This window comes from Callorhinus ursinus, unplaced genomic scaffold (assembly GCF_003265705.2).
Source record: "Callorhinus ursinus isolate GAN/ISIS: 27379988/994484 unplaced genomic scaffold, GSC_fseal_2.0 scaffold4, whole genome shotgun sequence".
Classification (NCBI taxonomy): domain Eukaryota; kingdom Metazoa; phylum Chordata; class Mammalia; order Carnivora; family Otariidae; genus Callorhinus; species Callorhinus ursinus.
Window position 1 is genome coordinate 125,883,745 of NW_027397066.1, and position 23,753 is coordinate 125,907,497.

Consider the following 23,753-nt stretch of genomic DNA (forward strand, 5'->3'; position numbering starts at 1 on the left):
CCCCATATCCAAGGGGGAGTGTAGCCCTCTCTCACTACCTCTACTCACAACACCTTTGCACAAGCCACTCTAATCTCTGGCCTGATGTAGCAATAGCCTTTAATGCTTTCTACCCTTGCCCTTTGTTATAGTCTAGTCTGAGCACAGTGTGATCCTGTTAAAAGGGAAGTCGCATTGTGACAGTCTTCTGCTCTGAAGCCTCTAATGTTTTCCATCTCAGAGTAAAGCCAAAGTCCTTACCAGTGGCTGACAGAGCCCTACGTCGTCATCTGCTCTCCCTCCCCTTACTTCTCTGATCCATTCTTCCCCCTCTTTTACTGTATTCCAGGACTGTTCTTGTGAACATGCCAAGCCTGATCTCTTCACAGAGTTTTCCCATATTCTGTGCTCTCTGCCTAGAACGCTTTCCCCACATGCTTGTTCCTTGCTCTCTTCTAATACCTTGTTCAAATGTCACCTTTGCGTGAGGCCTTCCCTGACCACCCTATTTAGTATTGTAGCACCCATCCCACACATTCACTGTTCTCATTTCTGCTCTTTCTCCATAGTACTTACCACCTTTTTATATTGCATTAATTTACTTACACATTTTTATTGTGCTTCTTTTCATACTTGGTCCATGAGGGTAGGATTGTTTTATTTCTTTACTGATGTTTCTATAGCACCTAGAATGGTGCCTGGCACATAGTAAATGCTCAGTACAAATTTGTTAAATGAAAGGAGACGAGTTGTTTAATATTATGTGAGGTATGTCTGCGTCCCAAGTCAAAATACATGTTGGTTTAAATCAGTTGTTTCACTTACTCATTTTATACCTTGAGAGTAGTATTTGAGGCACATCTGCACCTATTTGATAGTTATATAATTTGGTTAACTATTTGACCAAATATGTATTCATTGGCTAGAACCTGAGTCAAAGGGAGGCAAACATCATATGGAAACCATGTTTGGAAAGCTAAACTTATATTGATAGGTGAAATCATTAAAAGATTGATTAGGAAGATCTAAATTGAACTGTGGAGAAAAAAAAAACCCTTTTGACCTATAGTCCCTAGACTTGTTGAATACTTTTATTCCATATAATAGCAACTTAATTGTCTACTTTGGCATTTATTGTAGTCAACTTCCAACAAATTTAGTACCAGATGAAATATTCCTTGTCATAAAATCAATCGCTCAAATCCTTCTAAGTACTAGAACAGTGATTTTTAAAAACTTTATAATTATTATTAGGAAAAGAGTACTTTAAAAAAGAAAAGAAATCACACAGCCAACTGAAAAACAGGTAAAAGTGGAATCTACCTACGTCCAAAGTTCAGGAGAATAGTTCTCATGATCACTGGCCGGAATGGATGAATGTGCTCTCTGCAGTGGATCTGGTTTCTGTGGGATCTGAAACCGACACTGTGTGTTGGTGGGTTGGGGAGAGGGGTTGAAAAAAGAATATGAAATTAAAACTATCCATTTAGGTACAAGACTTTGGAAGGGCCCTGAAGCTTCGTTTGATCTTAATGACGATGTTGGTGATGGAGATGAGCATTAACACATTGAGCCTTGAGATGCCCAGCATTGTTCCAAGCAGGTCTCATGCATTATTCCCCCAAACAACCAGAGGTACAGAGAAGTCATGCCCAGGGTGACACAGCTGAGAAGGGGGAGAGTGAGGAAGGGTAGAAATGAAGAAATTAGACTGAGAACAGAGACCTCTATCAGCCTCAGCCCTGCCACCCATTAATAGGGGAAACATGGAAAACAGCACTTCATCTGGGTATGTGTCCTCGACTCCACTTGTGAAACAAATATTGATGCCAGCTCTGAACTCCTCATTCTGTTGTGCTGAGGTCAGGGAAGGTGTGGGAAGTGCTTCGTGAAGAGTAGAGTGCTTGGAAATGTAGTGTGTTATTAAATTGCTTTTCATTCCAGCACAATATTATAGGTGAGGCTTGCAAATATGAATTTTGCTGACTTTTTCTTTCACTATTCTAATGTTTCTAATTTATCTCTTAGACGTGATTTTTTTTTTTCCTTTTTAGGTTACTTGTCTGCAAGACTTTTTTGGTGATGATGATGTTTTTATTGCTTGTGGACCTGAAAAATTCCGTTATGCCCAAGATGACTTCGTCCTGGATCACAGTGGTAAGGCCATTCTTTGACCGTCCTGGTAACCCTGAAACAGAGTCTCAGGGTTTAATCAGTTGGCCCATGCTGAGTGATCTGGCATGTTGAAGAAAGATGAAGTTGGTGGTACTCTTTTTGAACTAATGAAAGTAGAGAATAAAATGAAATCATTTGCTTAGTTGTTAAAAACAAAAAGCTTAGTTCAAGTAGTTTTCATTTTGTAGTCTAAAACGAGTTGTCTTTTTACTGCATCGTTTTGCCTCTGATACGGATTTCCTTCCCTGTTTCGGAACAGTGGCTGGCTGTGCCACCTTAAATATATGGATTGTATTGAATCTGAAATGGTTAGTTGTACATTTTCTATGTGCATAATGAGATACGTAAAAGGATCATAACTAAATTGTTAATCGGGGTTGTCTTAGCTTTCTTTTTGCCTCATCGTTTGCAACTTTAAAAAAAATGCATTGTTCGTATATGCAGAAAAAAATAAAGCTATTTTCATTAATAGAATAAGAAAATCCCTTTCTCCAGTGTATGGAGTTTTCAACTTCAGTGTATGGCGTTTTCAACTTTTTAGCAATAACCCCAGTGATTTCAAGTGTTACTGATTCTGGGAAAATTGCTTTACTCTTTCGTCTTGAATTAATTTAAACCTATTATAGTAATAATGATTATTTTAGCTGATAGTAAAGTCAACTTCCTCTTTAAATGAGGTAAAATCATACAGACATAACATTTCACATAGGAGAGTGATGTAAAAGATAAAAGTCTCACTCTTTAATTTCATGAGTGAGGGAAGTTGGCCTTTCAAAAATTAGGCTGATGGTAGACCCTTTCCAGTTGTAGTGATTCTGACCATCCAGAATTAGAGAAACATGTCAATAAGTGCTGTGATCCATAAACTTCTTAAAATTCAAGATGATACATTTTGTGGTACCAAACTTCCCTGTGCAATTTTTTCCTGTTACACTATGTCAGTTACCTTGGGGATAATTTATCTGCTTTGTGCTTGGGGCTCATTTATCTATACTTTTTGTTTTTGTTTCATTATCTCACTGCTGCCAAATTTCATTGAGGGTTTCTGTTCTATTTTGTGTTCCGATGGACTGGCCCTGCTTTAAACTGGTAATACCACTGGAAAGAAGTGCAGAGAATGTCCTTTTGTATTACGTGTGCTAATGCTCTCCCCTGTTCGCATGGATGATTAAGGTTGACTGAAACGTGTATTTGCATTATCATCTGTATAGCTTAATCTTGATTTTAGCTTAATCTCATTTCATATTATTTCTTTGGTGTCAATCAATATTAGTAAATTTGGAAGTTGAGGCACTGAAACACAATGATATCTTCTAGGTTATAAAGTTAATTGGGTTAATAACAAAATATTTATTGAGTACATACTATGTATATACCAGGCATTGTATTCCATGCTTTATGTGTATGTTGTAAATTTACCTAAGCTAGTTTTATCATTCATAGTTTTTGTTGTTAGCTATCAAAGGGCTCCCAATAGTGAAAGGTGGGTATAAGCTACTGATTTCTTCCCTCTCAGTTGCCAGTTACTTAACCTTCTGCAAACTGGGGATAACTGGCGTTTTTGTAAGATTTTATGTCAATATATATAAAGCAGTTACAAGGGTACCTGTTGTATGTGCTATGGCTCTTGTTATTGTAAACGTCATTATTACACCACCCACAGCAGGTCATAAAATCAAACCTAATTCTGCCACTGTTATATTTATTTGGAGGAAAAATTGTGTATTTTTTTAACTAGTTATTTAACTTGTGTTTATTCTTAAAGTCCTAACTTCATATCCTTTTAGGATTTTGACAACATCTTGCATTAAAGATTCATTAAAATGCTAAATGCAGTCTTAGTCCAGTAACAGAATCCTCCTTCAAGAACTGGCTTCAGGACTGGCTAAGCATCCTAAAACTAGGGTGTAGTTCTGAAGCTCTAGTTATTGGTTCTCTAGATTTACACTTGTGCTTATGGAAAGAGTGGCACTCTCTTTAAGATGTTTCTGACTAACACACACACCACTCCGTTCAACAACAGAATGCTGTTTAACATCCGCAATGCTAATTAACCTAACTGAAGGTGCTCGAGCCCCTTCTGAGTGAGGTTTAGATTAGGGTCTTTCAAATGCTAACTAGCCTCCCCTGGTGTGTATTTTCCTGATTAGTGGACTTCACATGTTAATTTATTGCCCCTGAGGTATAGATTAAAACCAACCCACATTGTAACCTTACCACATAAATTGAAGCATTTTAACGTAAATGACAGACAATATGCTATCTAATTTAATCCTTATAACAAACCTATGAAGCAGATTTTATTCCTATCCCAATTTCATAGGGGAAATAACAGGCTTAGAACCTAACCGAGGTCCTCCAGTTAGCAAAATCAAATTCATGATTCGTTCAAAATCTGCACGACTCCAAAACCCGTGTTCTTAATTATTCAAATTAGCAGTGATTATTTTAGCTGTAATTAGTTCTGGTCCTCTAAATGCTGTTTTACTTGGTGATTTGTGGGAAAACGAAAATTATTGTTGAAAGCTAGTTTCCTCATTTTTTGATGCTCCTTACTTAGGGAAGGTGGAAAATAAGACAGTAAGGAGTCCCATGCCCTTTAAATAAAATTCTCAGATAATTTGGAGAGAATAAAATTGTAGACTCTTGCTACTGACTAAAAAAGGAAGTTGCCCATGTTTAGATTAGGCTTTATAGTTGTGATCAAGTTAGGACATTGGAATTTCTGTATTCAGTAAGAGCTCCACTGAAAACAATGACGTGGTCTACAAGATGCCTAGCTAACTGAAGATAACCTCAGGTGTACTTTTGGGACAGTTGCTTTGTCTATTAAAGTTGTTTTACAATAATGGAAAAATGATCAGGTAATCGTTCTCTGGCAGTAAACTACATTCACGTGTGATCTTCCCTTGGTTAGTATTTAAACCAGATTTAGTTAATGCACTTTCCTTCCTTTCTAGAATGCCGTGTCTTGAAGTCATCTTATTCTCGCTCCTCAGCTGTTAAGTATTCTGGATCTAAAAGCCCTGGGCCCTCCCGACGCAGCAAATCACCAGCTTCAGGTAGTTAGTCATTCTCCTTCAGTTTCTTTAATTATTATGAACTGGTAGTCTTTCCCAAGTTTGCATGCAGCCAGGTTCCAAAATAACATGTAGATGACATGATTTTTAAAACCAAAAATTTAAGTCTGTTGCTCAAAGTTGTCATAAATCTGCTAAGACACTTGTTTGTTTTATTCTCACACATTTTCTCAAGAACAGTCTATATTTAGAATCTTCTGGTATTTACGTAGAAGTGTTTCACATTTGGACCACAGCATACTGTATTTTTAGCTTTGTGCTGTATGATTGTGAATATTTTTCTTTACTGGTTTAAAATATACATCTAACACAGAACGCATTTGCTTGGTAAGTTTCACTGCCTTTTCCTTCAAGCAATTTAATAGTAGCAATGATTATCATTGGAAATTGTTACTTATTTAAGAGTCAGACTTACCTGTAATTAAGTTTCTTTCAGGTTCTAAACCTGTAGATCTGTCATAATTTTGACTGTTTTTTTTTCAAAGCTAGAAACACCTATAAATATCTCGATGTATTAATTCTGTAAGGTTTGTTTATAGTAATTGTAACTAATTTTGCTGATATCATTTCCCTTTAAGGAAAGGATTGTGAAAAACCATGATTTTACAGGTGGGAAATCTAGAACATGTGAAAGTAGTATCAAATAAAACTGTGTCAAGCACCAGACCCTCTAAAAGACGGAGTTTTTTGGACATTATACTTGTCACTGCTTCCCCTTCAGCACCCACCCCGCTTTCCTTCAGTCGGGTTGTTTTGCCCTTTTTCTGTATACGCATTCAGACCTGCTGAATAACTACTCTCCTTACTGTCTCCTCCTCTTTGTATTCACTGAATGTGCACAGTAAAGAGGGGTGGCCACCACTCCAGTGCCTACTCTGCAGCCAGATCCCCAGGTGAGCCATGATGAGAATGGCTATGTCGCTCTGCTGGGTTTTTGTTTTTGTCTTTTGCCACATTTCTGTTTCCTTTCGCTCCATTTCCATGAACGTCTCTGGCTTGTACCAGTGTACATCCGTGCGCTGTGGAACGCTCCACCTTGTGTAGGATGCCTCAGCATCTTTTCTTTATTGGATTACCAGTCGTTGTCAGAAGATGGCCAAGTGCCTCTCTGTGTGTAGTTACAGGACAAAGGGATCGAGGAGCCATACCACCTCAAAGGGTCTTCCTTCTTGTTAATTTTGGAAAATATCCCGTTGTCGAAAAAGGCGAACGTTCATTGGTGATATGAAAATGGCCATAGGGGAGGGGCGCCTGGGTGGCTCAGTCATTAAGCGTCTGCGTTCGGCTCAGGTCATGATCCCAGGGTCCCGGGATCCAGTCCCACATCCGGCTCCCTGCTCAGCGGGGAGTCTGCTTCTCCCTCTGACCCTCCCCCCTCTCGTGCTCTCTCTCTCATTCTCTCTCTCAAATAAATAAAATCTTTGAAAAAAAAAGCATTATGCTTTCTGTAAAGTATCTCAAACACTAGGAAAGCTAATATAACACGAGATTGGCATAAATACAATTACCTGAGCTTACCGTATGGTAAATGTAGATTTTTGTCAAGTTCTTAGCTTTCATTTTAGCCAAGGTTTACAGATGTTTATCATATCAGTAAAATAAATAGAAGTAAGGAGAGCGATTCAAAAATCAGGCATTATAATGAATCCAATACATACTCAACTAAAAGCGTGTTTCATAGCCATATTTTTCTTGCAGACCAATATGTTTGTATAAATAAAGATTTATTCAAATCTTTTTAAATTGAATTTGGAATGCTTAGAAATTGATTCAAGAAATCCTAACATTTCAGGACCCCCAATATTTAACTAAGTCCATATTTGCACTTGGGATAGTAGAGTAGATCTTAAACTTGTAAGTAAAAGTTGTGAGATGTTTATTTTTTAAAAGATTTTATTTATTTATTTGAGAGAGAATGAGATAGAGAGCACGAGAGGGAAGAGGGTCAGAGGGAGAAGCAGACTCCCTGCTGAGCAGGGAGCCCGATGTGGGACTCGATCCCGGGACTCCAGGATCATGACCTGAGCCGAATGCAGTTGCTTAACCAACTGAGCCACCCAGGCGCCTGGTTGTGAGATGTTGAAATCATGTTTCAGAAGGCAAACAGGGTTTTTATGAGAGATTAAACCCCAAAGTATGTTCACCACATCGTGCAGTTACAGAAAAGTGAGAGATTTGTATTATTAAAAGCCAAGTACCCACAAGTACAACTCACTTTTACAGACCTCTAGCTGTGGTATATACCTGTTAACATTTAGAAAATTCTGTGGGACAAACTGGAATCTCAAACAGAACTTGTAACTTTGTAGGAATAACACTGTACTTTTTCGGTCTTGGGATAGAAGTGCATCCTAAGTTCAGTCTTCTGGTTGACTGAATTCCTCAACAGTGTGTAATAAACACATAGAAATTCATCTGGATAACATAAGTAGGTAAATATTACTGTAATTTGAGCCCTAAAAATGCTCACTTTAGGTTTCTAGCTTGTGAATCTTTCAGAGTCCACCAAGAGAAAATATTCAGAACAAACAAACCAAAAAGCCCAAGTTTATTTCTTCCCTTACAATTGAGGGGAGGTGTGGATAATAGCCTTCTTTTGGGAGAGAAAGTCAGGGGGTGGTGAAAGAGTGGTACATGATGGAGGTGTGGAATGGTTGTTGTCCACCTGCCAGTTTTTGGTAGCCCTGTGAGGGGAACACGCCCAATGTGACCCTGTCCTGGGTCCCACTTACCCTTCCTGAGACTCGGAAGAAATGTGCAAAGAAATGAAATTAAGGACTACTCATGAAGGAACATTTTTTAGAATTTTCCAAATGCTCTGGAAAACTTAGAAGCCCAAATGTGACTTGGTATGTCTTTAAGATGAGACTATTTGGAGGGAAATATGGACATGTAGTTACTGACACCAGTAAAATCCCTGGCCGTGAGTTTTGTCAAGAAACTATGTTTAGCAGGGGGGTGTGGTTTTAGGGAGTTTTGTCTGCTATCAAGATCACTATTTGCAGGAATTGATTTTTATCCTTTCGTTCCTTTTCTGTCATTGTTCCAAGGTAGCCTCTGCTATTAATGTGTCTGAGTATCTGTGAAAGCTAACAGCACTTATTGAGTAGAGGCTGGTGACGTGCACGGGTTGCTGTATGGAATGAAGAAAAAAAAAAGTAAAATTCAGTCTCAGCTCACAGCGAGTTGACTAGTTCATTGCCCATAATAATCCCTATTTTATGTGAATTCCTGCCACCAATTCCCTTTATTTAAAGAGAATTTTTTAAAAGAAACAACATTGAGGGGCACCTGGGTGGCTCAGTCGTTAAGCGTCTGCCTTTGGCTCAGGTCATGATCCCAGGGTCCTGGGATCGAGCGCTACATCGGGCTCCCTGCTTCACGGGAAGCCCTGCTTCTCCCTCTCCCGCTCCCCCTGCTTGTGTTCCCTCTCTTGCTGTGTCTCTCTCTGTCAAATAAATAAATAAAATCTTAAAAAAAAAAAAAAAGAAACAACATTGAAATTTAACTCAGTTGAGAAATGATCAGGACTGTTGAATATTCTAAAAAGTTTCTAATTGCACAGTTCCTTGTGTTGTCCTTGCACTCTAAATATGCACATACATTTGTTAAGAAATTATAGATAACAGATCACTGTTTATGCATGAGTGGTTTTAAATTAGAAAAATTAAAGTTTAGTAAGTTAAAAGTGACTAGAAAATTTTTTCATCCTTACCCAATTTAAAATGAGCAATGCAATAAGTAAGCATGACTTCATAGACCCAGATACCTCGGTTTATAGATGATTCATCTAACCACAAATACTTGTTGATCCAAGACTTTTGCCTCCACTCAAGGACTGGTGCTCACTTTTTTGAGTCACCTATTTTGGACTTTTGCCTCTACATTTTGCTTTTTTATATTTATTTGCTTCATTTAAAATAATAGTTGTCTGCTTCATATTTGAAAGGAAAAGGAAAAGGTGGACTTTTCTTTAGAGACGAATAACAGTTTTCATCTTTGGGCAAAAGCACTGAAGATTAGTGATAAAACGGGGTTGCAAATACTTCTTAGAAAAATAATTACACCAGTCCTAGATGTTAACAACCATCTTTGTGAAATGACAGCAGAAATTGATTCAGGTGATACAGTTAGGAATAAGCATGAGTCATGCTGAAATGTTTGACCAGCAATCTCTAGTATAAACTGCAAATTTCCCTTCCCTTCTAAACAGCAGTGGTCATACTTTTCCTAGTTATGCTGTAAATTGAGCCTTCGGCCTAGGAAGTGTGTGGAAGTTTGGAGGGGCTTCTATTGAAAAACCATCAGGATTTACTAAATAATGGGAGAAATTAACTGTGAAGACAAGAAAATGGAAGGAATTAAAAATGACTAGTTTAGATAAAAAGTTGAAGAGTATCTTTTATGGCCTTCAAACAAATAAGAAGATGTTGCAAGAAAAATGACCAGTAATTTTGCCTTTCCATTAAGAATATGCTTAGAAAATGTGTTTGGATTATGGTGGAATTGATTTGGGAGAGCCATAGAACTTCTTGGGTATTCAGGTTTGTATATACCGATATTGGAAATTACAGGACAGCCTTCATAGTAAAGTATTACAAACATACCAGCCATTTCATTTCTCTGCTCTTCCTGGCAGGCAGGATATATGGACAAGTTCTCATTCACATCTCTAATTCCATAATGTTTTATATATTTGTTTATGTCACTGTTGGAAAACTATTACTGATAATAATTCTAGTTTCACTCCTTATTTGTCTGATACTTTGTAATGCAATAAAACACATTATTTTTGCTTTTTGCTGATTTGCCATCTGCTTTGAGCTTTAAATGAATTGAAGCTTCATTGGAGCTATGTTGTGCATGTGCTTAGTGTTTTGGCACAGTCTGGTTATTTGGGCTTTTAATGACCTCTCTCTCCTCTGTTGTCTCATGGTCAGTTAACGGAACTCCCAGCAGCCAGCTGTCTACTCCTAAATCAACAAAATCCTCTAGCTCTTCTCCAACTAGCCCAGGAAGTTTCAGAGGATTAAAGGTATGAAATAGGATATATGGCGTATTTGTGTGATTTTGTTGTTTTGAATTACATAGTTTGGTAGTTTAATTTGTTCAGGGGCTCAGGTGCAATAACAAATCAAAAAGGAAAGAGTGTAAGGATTTGGAGCTGGGAAGACCTGCCTTTGAATCCTGTGTCCTTTTTATCTTGAAATTTGGGTCAACCACTTCTTCTGAGCTCAAGTGTTCCTATCTCTAAAATGGGAATGTTAGGTTGTGGTTAGGGTTGAACATACTGGGGTAAAGTATAATTAGTAGTAGTTTTCCCATTATTATCAAAATGATTTGCAATGGGAAAGCCTTGGAGAACACTATACTTCTTTTACAAATCTCATTTTGAATCATGATTTTAATATTGCTAACCTAATTCGATTTTTCCCAAAAGTTTAAAATAGGATGAAATACTAGTAAGGTACTTATGTGCATATGTAGTAACCCAAGAAGATATGTTCATTTTGGTGAGAACTTAGAAATAAAATCTTAGGTTTTGACTGTGATATCCTAAAAACATAAATGGTAACTTAACATGATCAGCAGTTGGTTTAATAGACATTTTTTTGGTTTAATAGACGTGTCTAATAGGGAGAAAAATGGATGAAACCAAATTTGCAAAATTTCAGCAACATTAATTTCATCTAGTAGCTTTCAATAACTTAAATTTACAAGAGAAAATTTGCCTGGTAAAATAGCAGTAAATGAGGCTAAAAATTGAAAGTTTTCGAGGCACCTGGGTGGCTGGGATCAAGCCCCATATCGGGCTCCCTGCTCCGTGGGAAGCCTGCTTCTCCCTCTCCCACTCCCCCTGCTTGTGTTCCCTCTTTCACTGTGTCTCTCTCTGTCAATAAATAAATAAAAATCTTAAAAAAAAAAAATGGAAAGTTTTCCTTTTGTAGAAACAATGAAGTTATCTTCATGGTAGTGTACTCTAAGAATACTGAAAGTATACATAGTGCTGTGTATGCATGCGTAAAATTAACTTATTCTCTTGGTATTTTGGTGACAGTGGAAATGTCTTCATTAGGAATACATTCCCCCAAAGTTGGTTGCCTAAACACTTCAGATATTGTCTGAGTGGTTTTCTTTAAGGGTGTTGAAAAATCTTTTTCACTAGTACAATGGATCGTAAGAACCCCACCACCCCTGAGTGAGTGGGGAATGAGAACCTGCAGAGCAGTGAGGATGGTGGGCCTTCCACTTCTCCAAGGGCTCATTCTCCACCTGACTCTAAGGTTTGGCTGTCCTGCCCTGAGAAAGTTGTGTGATCATTCAAGGTGAACTTGCATGATTCTCATGTAAGTGACAGAGATCAAAAAGATAAATTCCTAGATGAACCATGAGAGACGATGGACTCTGAAAAACAAACTGAGGGTTCTAGAGGGGAGGAGGGTGGGGGGATGGGTTAGCCTGGTGATGGGTATTAAAGAGGGCACGTTCTGCATGGAGCACTGGGTGTTATGCACAAACAATGAATCATGAAACACTACATCAAAAACTAATGATGTAATGCATGGTGATTAACATAACAATAAAAAAATTCCTTCCTGAAAAGGACAGCTTGTTTTTGTGCCTGCTTGACTGAGGCGGGTAGTAAGTGTGAGAGTAGGGAATATATCTAGCTCTCGCCTACCTCCAAGTGCTAGGATCTCCTTTATCAAAAGAACCAGGCATTTTGAGGTGCTAAACTGCCTTAGGTCAGTTTATAATATGATTTCAGTGGAATTCTAAACTGTTAATAATTAAACAAAAAAGTTATATATAAATTAAAATCACTAAGCAGCAAAGTATTTTCAGCTTCCCCCCCAATTTATTGTACCCAAATAGATAGGAGATGCACTGTTTTTAATTTGAGTAATTTTCAAGAGAACTAAAGTGGGTGCCTGGGTGGCTCAGTTGGTTAAGCGACTGCCTTCGGCTCAGGTCATGATCCTGGAGTCCCGGGATCGAGTCCCACGTCGGGCTCCCTGCTCGGCGGGGAGTCTGCTTCTCCCTCTGACCCTCTTCCCTCTCGTGCTCTCTATCTCTCATTCTCTCTCTCTCAAATAAATAAAATCTTTAAAAAAAAAGAACTAAAGTAAAAATAATTCAAGTTCATTCACTTCTTTTCTAATTTCAGTCCTGTGTTAAAGTAAAAGCAAGTGGCTCCTAGTGCTGGTAACTTTTAACCTTAGGGCAGATCCCACACAGACTTTCCAGTGAGCCAAGTCCTGTCCTCCCACAGGCCATTGCTCCAGGCAGGATACTGAATCCTTTGCTTCCTTGGAGTTTCATTCACTTCCCTCTTTGTTATCCCTGGGTAACCTTTGCTCCTATCTTTTTTTTTTTTTTAAAGATTTTATTTATTTATTTGACAGAGAGAGACACAGCGAGAGCAGGAACACAAGCAGGGGGAGTGGGAGAGGGAGAAGCAGGCTTCCCGCGGAGCAGGTTGCCCGATGCGGGGCTCGATCCCAGGACCCTGGGATCACGACGTGAGCGGAAGGAAGACGCTTAACGACCGAGCCACCCAGGCGCCCCTGCTCCCATCTTTCTTTCTAGCCCATCTTCAGCTGTGAGCCCAAGATTGTTGCTTTTTAATTGTTGCTACTAGGTCAGTTGGTGGTGCTTAATGCTTAGAGCACACACCCACCCTACTCACATGCACACAAACTAGCACAAGATCACTTACACTTCTCGAGTGGAGATTCGTGGAGTTTTAAGAACATGATAAGTTGTTTTATTGCTGAGACATTAGATAAAGTTGTTCTCATTATGCTGAGTGTATCGGAAATGGTATAGCAACCCCAGCATCTAGCACACAGCTCTCCGGTACATGATAAGCACTCAAGATTACTTGTTGGTGCCTAAAGAGGTAAAGAAGAGAAATGTTGGTTACTGGTCAAGATAAAAGATGAGATTATCAGTAAGATAAGGAGTAGTGGTCTTTCTGTTACTGGTGGGAGAGTCTGCGTTGTGTGAATGGGGAGGTCTCAGCTTGGATTCCCCATGAAAAGATACATAGGGATCCGTGCTCAGAATAAACACAGCCAGAAGGAAAGTAGCAAGTACAAAGCAGTTCATTAAGGTGAAAGGACACTCTCAAGGTGGAAGAGCGGACAAGTTCCAGGAGGTGGAACCAGGCCCTAGGTTGTTTTGGGATTGGATATTACTGGGTCTTTCTGGGACAAACAGTGTAGTGGGTGGTCTCTAGTGGAGGCTGCTTCCAATCTTTTGGGAGACTCCTCCCACAGGTTGGGAGGGGGAGTGTTTGACCCTGCGAGGTTTGTACCAGAACCATCAAGGTAGCTTTTCTCCATTGGCCATTGGGCAGGGCTATACCTGCAATTCAGATGCATTATAATGAGTTTAGGGGTTACCCTGGGGCAGAGGTGGAAGAGGGGAGTACTATGTTCTGTACCCATGGCTCTTGATCTGTCAGCCCCAAGGTCTTAGAAGCCACAAGGTCAGGATGTTGTGTCCCCCCCTTTTAATGTGTCACCTATTTATCACTGTCCTTGCCTCCAGCTCCTGTCTCTATCATTCTCCCCTCAAGGACTTGGGACTCTGCCTCCCAGCATTCCTCCCACTGCTCAGTCTAGCTTCTACCTAACTTTTGCATGGCCCTACCCCCTTCCCTCCCAAACCCACTTTGTCTTCCACCACACTTGAGGCCTGTGGGCTTTACTCACAGCTGTGAGACGACCTCTGTGTTTCTATTATCGTCAAATAAGGACATTTGTTTTCAAATGACCACTAAAGTGCTGGGATTATAGTTCTTTAAATTGGCAAAAACCCACAAAAACTTAATTAAGAGGCAGGGGGAGTCTGTTCTCCTCACTTTAAAGCTGGTACAGAATTACTGAATTTTACATTAAATATTAGCAGCTAAATGAGTCTGCCACACCGATCAGCTTTTAGGCCACAATGCCAAACTGCTGCCTATTCCCCTGGGTCATGCCTTATGGAAATTGCGTCTCCTGACTGTTCCCAGCAGTCCCTGGTATTGGATATTGTTGTGGGGATGAAGACCTGCCTTTGAAATACTGCCGCTTAGTCATGTTACTTACTGTACAAAATACCCTAATTTCGATGTCAATGTAAGTTCTAGTCAGCATCTGTCCACGTTTGCATTATTTTCTCTATTCAGTGACATTACAAATGGGGAATTACAGATAATTACCATGTGTTAGTGCTCTGCTTTTTTCTTCCCCTTCATTTAAAATGGCTTATTAAGATCAATTAAGAGGGAATGTCTGACAATGGAGGGCTGTTTTTCGCAGGCAGGAACTATTTATCCTGGTTAGATGCTTTAATGGCTTTGGGGATAGCTAATCTTTTTCTAGAGAATCAGAATTGACAAAAGCAAGCAAACCAAGCCAGGACAGCCTGTGTAGGAGATGACACTCCTGTCTATCTGCCAGGACACAACTTCTGCCAGATTATTTATTTATTTATTTAACTACCTGGGTTTTACCTAGTAGGGAATTGGGCAAAGTGAAGTCAAAGGGAAGCAGAATTTGATATTCTATCACAATTTTCCTGTGCCAGTTTCTGGGAATCATTTTAGTGTTTTGGTGGGGACGTTGGAAGAACTGAAAATGAAAACAGAGTCATATTGTGATGTTTAATCTCTGACCACAGAGTGTCCATGGCTTTTTTTGTTTGCTCGTTGAAAAAGATATGAGAAATACAGAAGCAGCCCAATTCTCCACAAAAAAATCCTCATAGTTTTCCCCATCCTACTCTTTGAGGAAGACCTTTCTGCTCCATTCATACGCATTTATAAACGATCATGCTCTTCGAAGGGCTGGACCAAAGCCAAGAGAGGAAGGAAAGCTTTCTTCAAATAGTAATTTTTGCAGGATGAGAGTGTAAGAAATAGGGTGGCAACCAAGCAGTTGGGATTCTTTAAACCTAAAACTAAAAGACGTTAGGGTAACTGAAAATTAGTTGTACCTCAATTATAATTTTTTGGTTTTGCTAGTTATGTGAAACCTACATTGTGAAAACAAAGTCATTTCAGATCTGTAGTTTGGTCTTCATTTTCTAGATGGAGAAACTGAGGTTCAGAGATATGAAGTGAGTACTTCAGTCAGAACCAGTTAAACCAAGATTTTATAGATGGAGAAACTGAGGTTCAGAGAATTTTCTGTGAGTGCTTCAGTCAGAACCAGTTAAACCAAGAGGAACCAAGACAAGTCTTTGGTCCACTCAAGCCAGAGGATTAAGACAGAAGTGGTGTCCCAGAAAGAGAGAGAAGAAAGAGAGTTACACACAGAAAGAGTGTCAAAGAATGAAGCCCAGAGCTCAGTTGTGCTCAGATGCCTCCATTTGGAGGAGGACATAAGATGGTATAGTGGTTGAAAGCATGAGCTCTGAAACCAGAATTTCTGGGTTTGATCTTGGCTTGGCCACTCAGTAGCTATATGATCTTGGGCAAGTCATATCACCCTTATCTGTAAAAAGAAAGGATTAATAGGACCTAGTGCATAGGGTTGAGATTAATTAAATATAGAGAAAGCACTTAGAATAGCTTTGCTGTTCTTTCTTACCCTAAGCCTTGGGATTTCCAGGTTCAGAGTTCCCATGAGGGAAGTTTTACTCACAAAGAAAAAAAAAATAACATGCAGCAGTATAAAGAAGGAAGGAGAAAGTGAGAGAAGTCAGACTTCAGATTATTACCTCCTCTGTGTTCTATTATGAATTGCCCTCCTGACTCTGTGCTTTGTCTCTGTTTTCCTGCCCTCTGTCTGTAGTCCAGCTCCATTTAGTACTCTGTAAGGCAGCTTAGTAACAGGTTATTTTGAAATTTAGCAGCTTAAAATAGCAGTAAAAAATTACTGTTTTGCACAGTTCTTGTGGGTCAGGAAGCCAGGAGCATCTTTACCAGGTGGTTCTGGATTTAAGATCGTTGACAGGGTTGTAGTCAAGGTGTGCACCAGGGCTCCAGTCACCCGACGGCCCTGCTGGGAGTGAAGGATTCCCTTTCATGGTGACTCCTTCGCTTGGTGGCAGGTTGGTGCTGGCTGTTGGCAGGAGGCCTCAGGTCCTCACCATGTGGACCTCTCCATAAGTTGGCTTGAGTGTCCTCAGAGCACGGCAGCTGGGTTTCCCCAAAGCAAGTGATCTGTAAGAGAGAATGCCATGCAGAAGCCCTCCTTGTCTGTGACCTAGTCTTGGAGGTCGGACACCATCATTTCCATAGTAGTTTAGCAGTCACGTGTCAGCTCCGTGCCGCATGAGAAGGGACCACACGAGGGCATGAAAATCAGGAGGTGAGGCTCAGGGGAACCATTTTGGAGGCTACCACACCCCTTCTCTCTGCTTTCATCTCTTTATCAGCCACCCAAAATTTCTTTCTGAGGCTGCCCCTGTACCCTCAGTAGGTTTCTGTCCATTTTCCCTTTCGAGGGCCACAGAAGTCTCTCTGTATCAATTTTATTGCTTTGTTCTCCTGACCGATCCCCCTTGCCCATTCTTTTCTCTCCCTTCAAATTCTAGAATCCCACCACCAGTGATGTTTTCTTCTTCTTCTTTTTTTTTTTTTTTTAAAGATTTTATCTATTCATAAGAGAGAGAGAGAGGCAGAGGGAGAAGCAGGCTCCCAAGGAGCAGGGAGCCCGATGCGGGACTCGATCCCAGGACCCTGGGACCATGACCTGAGCTGAAGGCAGACGCCCAACCATCTGAGCCACCCAGGCACCCAGTGATGTTTTTTTCCTAATCCTCACCTTCCTCTTGACCTCAGCCCATGATCTCCTGTTGCCTCTGCCCAAGCCCCTCAGAGTCCCTTCCATCTAGCTGATAACTTTCCCTGTGGGAATATTTTCTGTGCTTAAATCACAGCATTTTCTTTGGGACAGATAGGCAATAAAGAGTACTAAATGTGTCATCAGCTGCCAGATGGATGAAGAAAGCATTTCCCTGGAATTTAATTCATCATCCCTGTCCCAGTTTAGGACTTTCAAGGCTGTAGTAACTTAAGGCTTCCGAGTCAGGGGCACATCTGTGGACACTGAGGGATAAAATGTCTCCCGTTTTGATGCTGAAGTGTATGCCCAGAGGCAGTCTATTGTGAGTATTCTTGTTGGTTGAAAGAAGAAAGAAAAAAAAGTACATTTGGAACACTGTCCAACATCTTGAGATTATAAACTGATGTGCTGATATTTTATCTGATGACGTCTCCTGGGTCTGCTGGTGGTGAAAGATTTTCCAGATTTGTGAAGTGTGATGAAAGGGCTGGTAGTATCTCATACTGATTGGCACAGCTAAAATGCAACTCTTTGACCTTCTGAACTTCAAAACTTCTTTTCGAAGCTGTGAAATGTAAATCCACAGTAGCCGCTGACCTTAGACGTTTTTGCTTTTCCCTGGAGCTTTGGTTTTCCTCTGGCATTTAAAGCTAGTTAATAATCCGCAGTACTGAGAGACTGACTACTTTTATACTCTTTTTATTACCCCAGAAATGCCGGGTGGTGACTTCATCTCCTCACATAATTGATTTTGTTGACAGAAACAAAAACAAAAGAAGGACTAAGCAGTTTTGAAGACTTCAGGGGCCTAACAAAATAAATCATCATTATGAATCTCAGACGCCGTTTGAGGACAGTGATTTGCACATTGTGGTTGCTCAGTAAATAGAAGCATTTGGTGGGTCGGTGGCTCAGTGGGGCTGAAGCCCACCTTCATGAGGCTGGAGGGAGAGTTTGCCAAGCTAATCAGTGTATAAATAGGATCAAGTATATAAATAGGATCAATTGTGAGAACTTTATTTGAATATAAGCAACTCGTGTGTTAATCTTAAATGCTCCCTTATTCATGAAAGTGGCCCATTAGAAATTCTTCCTGGTAGTATATTGAAGATAATTGGATGGAATTAAGACTTAGAAGTTGTAGTGAATTAGCCTGAGCCAGTGACTGACAGTGGTAACATCCATGGTTTGGACTGAAGAGGTAGGCACCTCTCCTAGTACCCTGGCATCCTAGAAGTTGATGGTACCTCACAGTGAAAGCATGCAGACATTTTTTGCGGGTAGGCCTGGTTATACCATCTGTCTGTTGCTCAGAATCCAGTAAGCCAACACTTTGTCTGAAAGGCTCACTTACAAAGATATGCAGAGATTCTGTGCTGGTTTTGGTGGACCATGTAGTCAGTCCACTGAGGTGGCAGCGATACTCAGGAACAGAAAGGCACAAATCAACAGGTTCCACAAAGCCCCTCTCGCAGACTGTTGAGTTGGCTTGTGCAGGCTGCGGCTTCTGTTTAGCCAGATAATTCCCTTTTTACCACTATTCACCAATCACAAATACCAAGCACCACTAATTTAGCCAAATAAAAGCAAGCCTAAGGTTTGGCTACAGATAAGAATACTTTTTGTATGTTACCAAGCTTTTTTTTTTTTAAAAGATTATTTATTTATTTATTTGAGAGAGAGAGAAAGAAACAGCATGAGAGGGGAGAGGGTCAGAGGGAGAAGCAGGGTCCCCGCTGAGCCGGGAGCCCGATGTGGGACTCAACCCCAGGACTCCAGGATCATGACCTGAGCCGAAGGCAGTCGCTTAACCAACTGAGCCACCCAGGCGCCCCTGTATGTTACCAAGCTTTAGGTGCTGATTCAGATTAATTGTTCTTATATGTCATTACTAATAGTATTTCAGAGTAAATTATCACAAATCTAATGTAAAAATGGTGAAGATTTCTGTTTTTATTTTGATTTCTTTTTAATTTCTTTTAATCCATATATAAACATAGTGTTATATTAGTTTCAGGCAAACAGTATAATGATTGAATAATTCTGTCCTCATCACAATAAGTGTACTCTTCATCTCCTTCACCTTTTCGCACCCCCTGCCACCCCCCCCGGCAACCACCAGTTTGTTCTCTATATTTGAGTCTGTTTTTTGTCTCTTTTTGTTTTGTTTCTTAAATTCCACATCTAAGTGAAATCATATAGTGTGCCTTTCTCTAATTTCTCTTAGCATTATACCGTCTAGATCTGTCCATATTGTTGCAGATGTCAAGATTTCATTCTTTTGTATGACTGAATAATATTCCATTGTGTGTATATGTATATGCACCACATCTTCTTTTTCCATTCATTAGACACTTGGGTTGCTTCCATATCTTGGCTATAGTAAATAATGCTGCAGTAAACATAGGGGTGCGTATCTCTTCAGAAAATTTAGTGTTTTCATTTTCTTTCGGTAAATACCTGGTAATGGAATTACTGGATCATGGGGTAATTCTATTTTTAATTTTTTGAAAACCTCCACACTGTTTTCCACAGTGGCTGCAGCAGCTTGCATTCCCACCAACACTGCATGAGGATCCCTTTTTCTCCATATTCATAGTAACACTTGTTTCTGGTGTTTGTGATTTTTAGCCATTCTGACAGGTGTGTGGTGACACCTCATTTGGTATTGATTTGCATTTCCCTGATGATGAGTGACGTTGAACATCTTTTCTTGTGTCTGTTGGCCATCTGTGTATCTTCTTTGGATGATTTCTGCTTTTAAATGCATTTCTGATTTAGCATTTATCATAATTCATACTGGCTTTCCCTTTTAATTAATGGAATTGATATTTTTAAATATTTTTTTAAAAGCCACAAAAATGGGGTGCCTGGGTGGCTCAGTCGTTAAGCGCCTGCCTTCGGCTCAGGTCATGGTCCCAGGGTCATGGGATGGAGCCCTGCATCGGGCTCCCTGCTCGGTGGGAGGCCTGCTTCTCCCTCTCTCACTCCCCCTGCTTGTGTTCCCTCTTTCACTGTGTCTCTCTCTGTCAAATAAATAAATAAAATCTTAAAAAAAAACCCAGAAAAATGATAATGGAAGCAAATCTATTTACAGGTAATATCTAGTAATACGTACTTAAAATCTTCAATACACTTCAGAGGTCATCTTTTTAAAGAAAACAATTTTTCTTAAGCTCTATTTATGTGAGGAAAGGCTGTGGATTTGTTTATCAATTTGTACATTATTTGACTAAATTACAAGGCTATGACTATAGTGCTGTAATCTGAAAGCATGTTCTAAATTCACCACAATGAGTATTTTGATGAGTGGGTCTCGTACTGGGTATCATCCCTACATTAATAGCCTTGGAAGACTTCTCTTTTTGTCTTCTTAGAGGAGGGGACAGTGTGAGAATAGCCAAATAGCTCCTGGGCTCTGGAGTCAGACCTGGGTTTAGAATCTGACTCCACGCTGTGGTGTTTGGGCAAGTTATAACCTCTCTGAGCTTTGGTTTCTTTATGGATTAATGGAGATTATGATCATACCTAATTCCTAAGATCTAGAGTATTCATATTAGGACTTGCCACAAAGTAGGCATTCAGTTAACTGTAATTAGTATCTTCTTTCCTTTTCTTACAAAGAGAAAGTTGTTCTTGGCTAGAGATAACTTGTAATGGTCAGATTGTTGGATGAGTGACAAAGAGAACTTAAGGTAGCTGAAGAATTACAGTTGCTGCCAGAAACTTCCTCCACAGAGGTCCTCAACCTTGGCTGCACATTATATCACCTGTGGAGCTTAAAAAAAAAGTAGTGGTACCCAGGCCCTACCCCAGGGATTCTTTACTCTGGGGTGCAGTCTAGCAATAGAAGGTTTCAGATCATCCCAGGTGATCCTAATGTATAGTCAAGGCCAGGGAACTGCTGCTTTATAGCAACATACCCTGAGGGTTATTCTGTTCTAGAGTTTTCTTGTAGACCAGAGTTTGCTTGCTGGCCAAATTTGGCCTATAGCCTGATTTTCTTTTCTTTTCTTTTTTTTAATTTTTATTGTTATGTTAATCACCATACATTACATCTTTAGTTTTTGATGTAGTGTTCCATGATTCATTATTTGTGTATAACACCCAGTGCTCCATGCAATACGTGCCCTCTTTAATACCCATCACCAGGCTAACCCCATCCTCCCAACCCCCTCCCCTCTAGAGCCCTCAGTTTGTTTTTCAGAGTCCATCGTCTCTCATGGTTCGTCTCCCCCTCCGATTTCCCCACCTTCATTCTTCCCCTCCTGCTATCTTCTTCTTCTTCTTTTTTTTTTTTTTTAACATATATTGTATTATTTGTTTCAGAGGTACAGATCTGTGATTCAACAGTCTTGCACAATTCACAGCACTCACCATAGCATATACCCTCCCCAATGTCTATCACCCAGCCACCCCATCCCTCCCACCCCCCACCACTCCAGCAACCCTCAGTTCGTTTCCTGAGATTAAGAATTCCTCATATCAGTGAGGTCATATGGTACATGTCTTTCTCTGATTGACTTATTTTGCTCAGCATAACACCCTCTAGTTCCATCCACATCGTTGCAAATGGCAAGATCTCATTCCTTTTGATGGCTGCATAATATTCCATTACACACACACACACACACACACACACACACACACACACACACACACACACCACATCTTCTTTATCCATTCATCTGTCGATGGACATCTTGGCTCTTTCCACAGTTTGGCTATTGTGGACATTGCTGCTATAAACATTTGGGTGCATGTACCCCTTCGGATCCCTACATTTGTATCTTTGGGGTAAATACCCAATAGTGCAATTCATAGCCTGATTTTCTAAATTAAGTTTTATTGGAACACAGCCACACTCATCCATTTACATGTGCTCTGTGACTGCTTCCATTCTACAATAGCAGAGCTGAGTAACTGTGATACAGACCATACCACAAAGACTAAAATATTACTCTCTAGCCTTTTGCAGAATATATTTTTGACCCCTGCAGTAGGCCATTTAAAAATTGAATCATAGTGCCATTTTCCAAGATGCATCAGGAAAGTCTGCTCACTACACAAGAATATCTCCTAGATTCTGTTCAAGTGCTTCCTTTTATGAAAAGTCAGAATGAAGTAGTGTCCAGCACTATACCCAGAAGTCAAGAGTAATATGCTTTAATGCATTGATATAGTCATTTTCATTTTTCTTGGAGAATTACCTATTTTTGAATACAACTTCACATTTTCAGTGTAGTACCTAACATTTCTCTTTAAATTTTAAGTTTTGTGGAAATTGTAATACTCTACTTATCAAAGATATTTAATGGAGGGCACCCTGACTTGACTTCTTGGCTAAAAATGTAGAAAGCTGGAATGTTGCTCATTATCAGCCATGATTGAGTACATAGCATTTACCTAGTCAGCCATGAATACCTTTTTAAATGATGCTAGCAGTTGAGAACACATTATAGCTTTTTCTGCTCTATTTTCAAGTCTTTTAAAAAAGTTTTTAGCAGAAGTGAACAAAACAGAAGCGGACTCATAAACGCAGAGAACACACGGGTGGTTGCAGAGGGGAGGGAGGTGAGTAAAAGGGATTAAGAGGTGAAGTATAAGCTAGGGAGTATAGTCAGTAATATTGTAATAGCTCTGTATGATAACAGATGGTGACTCTACTTATTGGGCTGAGCATTTTTTAATGTATATAAATGTCCAGTCACTATGTTGTGTACCTAAAGCTAATGTAATCCTGCATGTCAACTGTACTTCAATTAAAGAAAATAAATATATATAAATATAAACACATATATCTCTCTCAAGTGCTTAAACTAGTGCCGTTCAATAGAACATTCTGAGATGATGGAAATGGTCTGTATCTGCATTGTACAATATAGTAGTCACCAGACCAACAGGGCAATTAGACACCTGAAATGTGGCTAGTGCAGCTGAGGAACTGAATTTTCTTTAAAAAAAAAAAAAAATGTTCTTAGCAGAAGCAGGTTCTTGTGCCTTTCCTTTCCTTGGTTACTCAAAAAATGGAGCTGCTGCTGCTACCAGAGGAACCAGGGGAGCAGGTAGATGGGGGCAGAAGTGCCGGGTCATATAACATTCTCAGCAATATCTCTTAGCCCTTTCCATCACCTTCCCTCCTTGACCAGTCAGGACCTCATTAGGAAATTTGCCCCCCCTCTTCTCCCCACCCTGAAACATAATCACATCTTTTTGAACCAGTTAGTAATTATAGAAGATAATCTTGAAAGAGCCCAGATGCTGCCATCCATTTATGCTTTATTGAGGAGGATCTTGCAAACATGCAGCATCTAGGCACTTTCTTTGTGCTGTCTCAGCATCGTAGTTGCTGATGGAAGCACGAATGCTCATTAGCATTTTAAGAGATTTTAATAAAAATTGTTAGTTTGACAATAGACATGGGACAGGTTTAATCAGGAATACCATATTTTAATCTCTGGTGCTAATTCAATCCTTGCTTCAATAAGAGAATAATTCTCTGACCAGGAACAGGGAAATGTAGACACTGTGCCTGGGAAACAGTGAGAATTTTGTAGTCCTGGCTTTATCCCCTGCGTTTTCATTGCTCTTTGTCTGCATGTCTCTCAGGGCACTGGGAGTGCTTTGCTTTTATATTTCACAATAGACACTTCACATTTGCCAGGGATCTGTCCAGGGATCTTGGTGAATACCCAGCGTTTCTCGGACCCTTGGAGCACCAAGCTTCATTACTGGG

General features: G+C 39.9%; 1 protein-coding gene across 10 annotated transcripts in view; it reads left to right on the forward strand.

Moving 5' to 3' along the window:
* DCLK2 (doublecortin like kinase 2) overlaps positions 1-23,753 on the forward strand; it is a 149,325-nt gene that overhangs the window by 87,320 nt on the left and 38,252 nt on the right. For 5 of the 10 annotated variants that reach the window (XM_073892350.1, XM_073892343.1, XM_073892344.1 and 2 more), the window contains exons 3-6: positions 2,034-2,136; positions 5,115-5,216; positions 6,077-6,127; positions 10,175-10,269. In XM_073892350.1, coding sequence (XP_073748451.1) covers positions 2,034-2,136; positions 5,115-5,216; positions 6,077-6,127; positions 10,175-10,269 — 351 coding nt within the window. The remainder of the gene's footprint in view (positions 1-2,033; positions 2,137-5,114; positions 5,217-6,076; positions 6,128-10,174; positions 10,270-23,753) is intronic. The other 5 variants (XR_012378048.1, XM_073892345.1, XM_073892346.1 and 2 more) reach the window with 1 other exon arrangement.